Genomic DNA, 6,790 nt, shown 5'->3' with positions numbered 1-6,790 from the left:
TAAATTGAAAATTATCAATTGTCCAAGTTTCACATCGCGCTGAATATCACGCACATCCACTGGAATTTGACAATTCTCAATTTACCTCTCTTCGCGTCGCGGTGAATTTCACATACCCTTACTGAAATTTGAAAATTGTCAAATTACCCAGTTCCGCGTCCGCTATTCATCAAACTCAGATTTCTTTTGCAGTTTTCACCTTTTTCTTACCTGAGTAAATCCCCACTTACACAAATCATTTTTGCAAACCTGATCGCTTTCCTTAATTTTGGTAATCTCCTCATTTTACTTCGAAATTCCCTGCACTTAAAAACAAAAACAATAAAAATTGTAAGTAAAAGTGGGTTGCTTCCCACTCAGCGCCTTAGTTTTGGTCGTGGCACGACTCATTTTTTTTATTTTTCTTTTCTTTTTGATTTTACAAGCCAAAAATTAAACTACCTATTACAATACATATGTGGGTTGCCTCCCACATAGCGCCTTAGTTTACATTGGGGCACGACTCTGCTCATCATTACTCCTCAGCGAAAGTGATAGATTTCTTATACTTGTCCGGATGATCCGCCCAATAATGATTTACATGTTGTCCATTTACGAGGAACTTCTTCGTCTTCTCTTTATTCCACAACTCCACAGCTCTATGGGGTGTCATTCGCACCACCTCAAAAGGTCCAGACCATTTTGATCGTAATTTACCTGAAAACAACTTAAGTCGTGAATTAAACAACAACACAAGTTGTTCGGGTTCAAATTCCCTGACTTGAATATTCTTGCCATGCCATCGTTTGGTATTTTCCTTGTAAAGCTTGGCATTTTCATAGGCGTGGAGTCTAAACTCATCTAGCTTATCTAGTTGCAATAACTTTCGTTCTCCTGAGGCATTTATCTCAAAATTCAACTTCTTCACAGCCCAATATGCTCGGTGTTCCAACTCTATAGGAAGGTGACAAGCCTTACCATACACTAAGTGATATGGAGATGTCCCAATAGGCGTTTTGTATGCTGTTCGATATGCCCATAGTGCATCATCTAGCTTCTCCGCCTAATATTTTCTCTGCCCATTCACTGTCTTCTGAAGTATTTGCTTAATCTCACGATTGGATACCTCTACTTGTCCACTCATTTGAGGGTGGTATGCAGTTACCACCTTGTGCCAAACGCCATATTTAGCAAGAAGATTCTTGAACCAGTTGTTGATAAAGTACGTACCTCCATCACTAATTATTGCTCTTGGTGTACCAAATCTAGAAAATATGTTCTTCTTCACAAACTTCAGCACCACTCTTGTATCATTAGTCGTACTCGCCATAGCTTCCACCCATTTAGAGACATAGTCCACTGCAACAAGAATGTACACATTACCTTTCGAAGGTGGGAAGGGGCCTATGAAATCAATCCCCCAAACATCAAAGACTTCTACTTCTAAAATATTATTCAGGGGCATCTCATGATGCCTGGTTATAGTACCCAACCTTTGGCATTGATCACAACTCTTTACAAATACCACTGCATCTCTAAACAGAGTTGGCTAGAAAAAACCTGATTGTAACACTTTTCTCGCAGTCCTCTCACCACCATGATGTCCACCATATAGAGATGAGTGGCAATCTCATAACACCTTGACAAATTCAGCCTCTGGGATACATCTACGAATCACTCCATCTGGACCCTGCTTGAAAAGGCATGGTTCATCCTAAATGTAAGAATGATAATCATGGAGTAATTTCTTTCTTTTTTGTAAGGTGATTTCGGAAGGATACACCCCATAAACTATCAGGTTTACAATTTCAGCATACCATGGAAACTCAACTGCTTCTAATAATAGCAACTTCTCATCAGGAAAGTCTTCCTTGATACTCTGAAATTCATCCACAATATGGTCTCTATTTTTCAGCTGTGACAAGTGATCAACAACCTGATTTTCAGCTCCTTTTCTATCACGCACCTCAAGATTAAATTCTTGAAGTAGCAGAATCCACCTAATTAATCATGGCTTTTCATCCTTTTTGTTCACAAGATACTTAATGACAGCATAGTCTGTATGAACAATGACCTTCATACCAATTAAGTAAGATCAAAACTTATCAAATACATATACCACAACCAATATTTCTTTCTTTGTCACTATGTAGTTGACTTGAGCATCATTCAGTATCTTGCTAGCATAGTAAATCGATCGAAATACCTTTTCTTTTCTTTGACCCAACACTCCTCCCACTGCAATATCACTAGCATCACACATTAGCTCAAAAGATGACTCCCAATCTGGTGCGATCAAAATAGGTGCTTTCTTCAACTTCTTCTTGAGCTTTTCAAAAGCTTCATGGCAATCAGCTCAAAACTCGAACTTGGATTCTTTCTCTAAAAATTTGCACATGGAACTTACGATCTTTGAGAAACCTTGAATAAATCATCTATAAAACCCAGCATGTCCCAAAAAACTTTGCACGTCTTTGACTGTCACTGGATGAGGCAATTTTTCAATTACTTCAACCTTTGCTTTGTCAACTTCCAGCCCTTTGCATGACACTTAATGGCCTAAGACAATTCCTTCCTTAACCATAAAATGGCATTTTCCCCAATTCAACACCAAGTTTATTTATTTGCATCGAGCTAGAACTTTATCTAGATTTTGCAAATATTTTTCAAATGAATTCTCGTACACAGAGAAATCATCCATGAATACCTCCATAAATTCCTCCACCATATCCGAGAATATAGCCATCATAAACCTTTGAAATGTGGCAGGTGTATTACATAATCCAAAGGGCATGCATCTGAAAGCATACGTACCGTATGGACAAGTGAACGTGGTCTTTTCTTGATCTTCCGGTGCTATGCTTATCTAATTATAGCCAGAGTACCCATCCAGAAAACAATAATACTCTTGCTCTGCCAATCTATCCAGTATTTGGTCAATGAAAGGAATTGGATAATGATCTTTACGAGTTGCTTCATTCAACATTCGATAATCTATACATATTCTCCATCCAGTAACTGTACGTGTGGGAACCAACTTGTTATCATCATTCGTCACCATTGTCATTCCTCCCTTCTTTGGTACACAATGCACCAGACTCATCCATTTGCTATCACAAATTAGGTAGACAATACCACTGTCTAACCACTTGATCACCTCTTTCCGGACCACTTCCTTCATAATAGGATTTAACCTCCTTTGTTGCTGCACTCTAGGTTTGTACCCCTCTTTCATATAAATATTGTGTATGTAAAATGCTGTATTGATTCCTAAAATATCAGACATCTGCCAGCCAATCGCTTTTCTTCTTCTTTAAAGAACTGCTACAGCTTTCTTTACCTGTACATCGGATAATCCTGCGAATAAAATAACAGGCAAGGTATCTTGATCACCAAGAAAAACATATTGTAAGTAAAGAGGAAGAACCTTAAGCTCCAAATTAGGAGCTTCTTCAACTGAAGGCCTGGGTGGTGGACCAATTGGTCTAGTCAAAGGCTCGATCAATACTTTATTTGCCTCAATTACAGCCAAATTCATAATCTGGACCACTTCCAATGCTTCCAAATCCCCATGCAGATCATAATTCATTAATGCTCACTTTAATGGATCATCAGACAAGAGCAACTGCCAATCTGAAGTAAGATCAATAATCGATATTGAGGACAACTCCTCATATATGGCTGGCAATTTCAATGCCCTGTACACATCAAAACCTTAACTTTATCATATGCTTGCATTGTCATTTTTTTAGCTGCCACATCAATGAGTGACTGCCCTGTTGCTAAAAAGGGTTGTCCCAAAATAAATGGAACAACTGGATCGGCCTCAAAGTCAAGAATCATAAAATCCAAAGAAAAGATTAAATATCCCACTTGCACCAGTACATCTTCAATAATACAATCTGGTCTAGCAAGTAACCTATCTACCAATTACAACACATTAGTCGTGGATTTGGGACTTCCAAGACCCATCTTCCGGTACCATGGCGTAGGCATGAGATTTATGCTCGCCCCCAAGTAACACAATCCCCGTGCATAAATAGTTTGACCAAAGTTAATCTGCAATGTGAAACTCCCTGGATCCTTCAATTTTGTGGGTAGTTTATTTTGAATTTTAGAAGTGCACTCCTGAGTAAGTGTAACTATAGCATATTCAGTCAACCGGTTCTTATTGGCAACAATATCTTTTAAGTATTTCACATATTTTGGTACACTCTGTAGAATGTCAACAAGAGGGAGGTTTAATTGAACTTGCTTTAAAAGATCTAGAAACTTCTTAAAACTTGCTTCCTCTTGATGCTTTCTTTCCCTTTGAGGAAAGGGCAAGGGGAGAGTCTTCTTCTCTACATGAATCTCTTCACTAGCCTCTTTTTCTTTTAATTCCAGTTCTACCTTCTCTTGCAAACTATCATCAGTGATCTCGGGATTATCCTGCTCCTGAACCATCTCCTTTGTTTGCAGCCCACTCCTCGTTGTCATCGCATTCACTTGTTTAGGATTAGCCTCAGTGTCACTAGGCAATGCTCCTTGTGGCCTTGTATTCTACGATCTTGCGATTTGACCTAACTGCAACTCCAGATTTCTTGTGAGTAATTGTTAACTCTTTAATTTAGCTGCATATTGTGCCTGTTGAGCCTTCATGTCCACTGCAAACTGTGCATTTTGAGCCATCAACTGCTTAAGCATCTTCTCTATATTACTATTTGAGGCTGTCGTCTGATTATTCTGAACCGGCTGTGGACTTGGTTGCACTGTTCCCTTATACTAATTTGTATTTTGTGCCTGATTTCCACCCCATGAGAAATTAGGGTGGTTCCTCCAATTTGGATTATATGTATTGCCAAAATTTTGTTGACCCTGACGATTTGCATTCCCCATATAATTGACTAAATCTGGATTAACAAAACATGCATATGCTTTATGCTCATTTCTTCCATAAACTTCACACCATGCATATACCTGTTGAACTACATTTGTTGTGACTGTTGATTGAGTTGTACCCAACTTTAAGTTGTTAAGTTGAGTAGTCATATGGTTATGCATTGCTGCAATCTGTGATTGTAAAGCAGTGAATTGATCAATCTCCAAAACCTCTGCAACTTTCTTAGGAGCATTCCTCGAGTCTGCATGCCAATTAGGATTACCTTGTGCAATTTGATTCAGCAAGGTATATAATTCTTCATATGTTTTCTCCAAATCTTGACCCCCTGCTGCTGAATTCGAGAGAATTTTTGTATTAGACTCAAGGCCTTCTATAAATGTATGCACCAAAACGTCATTGATTGGTGGTGATGAGGACAACTTCTGAGCATGCCCTTAAATCTCTCCCAAGCTTGGTAGAGATTTTGTCCATCTTTCTGTCTAAAAATCAATATCTCACTCCTTAATTGAGCCATTTTTTGAGATGGAAAAAATCGAATGAGGAACCTTTGAGCACATTCTTCCTATGTAGTGATGGATTGGTATGGTTCAGGAAGTAACCATCTCTTTGCTTTCCCCAGTAGAAAAAAAGGGAAGAGTGTAAATCTGACATAATCAGCACTCACATCTTCAGGAACATATGTGTCTCTTATCTCCATGAAGATTTGTAAATGCTGCTGCGGATCCTCATGTGAAAGTCCCTGAAATTCTCCCACAAATTTCAATAATTGCACCATATTTTGTTTCAATTCCCATCGACCTCCTTGTTCAGGCTTCAGGATACTGTTAGTCACAAGGTGTGTAAGTGGGATTGCCACTTCTCGAACAGGTCTTGCGACTTGTTGAACAGGAATAGCTGGAGCTGGAACATTTCCAATATTTGGATTAGAACCTATAGGATCGAGTCTTTCTACCATCGATTGAGCTCTTCGTCTCTGATGAAAAATCACTTCTGATTCTGTAAAGGGCTCTACTAACTCTTTGTCTCTCGACAGTCCAATATTCAGCTAAACTTGCAAAAATTCAGCCACTAAGATCAAGTTGTTAACACTTAAACTTATGATCAAAAACCAAAAATTAAAGCAATTTACTAATTCTATTTGATCCCCGGCAACGGCGCCAAAAACTTGTTGTGTCTCTACGCACACGCAAGTGTACGTGATCGTGCAAGTAATATAATGATTTAGATAGTTAGATATCATTCCCTCGAGGATCAATAAACTAGAAATTTATTCAATTTTTAGTTCAAGACAATTGAGTATTAAGTGTTTGATTGTATCAAGATTAATATGCTTTTGTAAATAAAATTTAAATTACTAAACAAGAAATAATTTATGATGACTAAAACAAAGTAAGCAACGGTTGTAATCAATAATGTGGATGATTCCAGGGTTGAGGTATTTTGAACAATCATACAATTCTCTATTCTATTCACAGTCTAATTGGTTATCGGGTTGATGGTTCGCAAGGTTTATGCCACAATCTTAGTCTCCCGACCTCAGATCTTCAATCTATTGAATGTTGTAACTACAACTCCCGCAAAGTTACAACAAATATTCTAGATTCATGAAGTTGTCTTCCTGCAAGTGAACCAAGCCAGGTTTCTAGGTGTATCCCCATCCTAGATGCTAATTCAAATCCCTTATTTTATAAAAGAATAATAACCTTGCTCCCTAATTTCTTTGTTCTATCCTATGATTCTCCTCCCGGATTCACATAGAAATATAAATTTATTCTAATGGTGGCCAATCATTAAAATAGTAAGCTCAAGAAATTAGAAACCATCCATATGATAATCCAAAAAAGAAACTATGAATAAGAATATTAAATAGTACTCATGTTCTTAGCCTCAACCCCAGAAAGGGGGTGTTTAGCTACTCATGTATGAATT

At 38.0% G+C, this 6,790-nt stretch overlaps 1 protein-coding gene and 1 non-coding gene across 2 annotated transcripts; one reads left to right on the top strand and one right to left on the bottom strand.

Moving 5' to 3' along the window:
• Positions 1–3,574: 3,574 nt before the first annotated feature.
• LOC107876687 lies at positions 3,575–4,458 on the bottom strand. The gene is made up of 2 exons (XM_016723554.2): positions 3,914–4,458; positions 3,575–3,677 (listed from the first exon to the last, which is right to left on the bottom strand). The coding sequence occupies exons 1-2, from the start codon at positions 4,456–4,458 to the stop codon at positions 3,575–3,577; spliced, it is 648 nt and encodes a 215-aa protein (XP_016579040.2).
• An 804-nt stretch (positions 4,459–5,262) lies between these two features.
• On the top strand, positions 5,263–5,369 carry LOC124886180. The gene has a single exon (XR_007043266.1). It is a non-coding gene; the product is annotated as a small nucleolar RNA R71 (small nucleolar RNA).
• The last annotated feature ends 1,421 nt before the right edge of the window (positions 5,370–6,790 follow it).

The sequence above is a fragment of the Capsicum annuum genome, chromosome 7 (genome assembly GCF_002878395.1).
Source record: "Capsicum annuum cultivar UCD-10X-F1 chromosome 7, UCD10Xv1.1, whole genome shotgun sequence".
Lineage (NCBI taxonomy): Eukaryota > Viridiplantae > Streptophyta > Magnoliopsida > Solanales > Solanaceae > Capsicum > Capsicum annuum.
The sequence above is the reverse complement of the archived record's forward strand: the minus strand, read 5'-3'. Positions and strand labels throughout refer to the sequence as shown.

Excerpts from the sequence above, each read along its gene's own strand:
- LOC107876687 (XM_016723554.2), bottom strand. The coding sequence starts at position 4,458 with ATGACAACGAGGAGTGGGCTGCAAACAAAGGAGATGGTTCAGGAGCAG. Across the intron at positions 3,678-3,913 it reads AAATCCACGACTAATGTGTT|GGCATTGAAATTGCCAGCCA; the intron begins GTAATTGGTAGA and ends TGATGTGTACAG.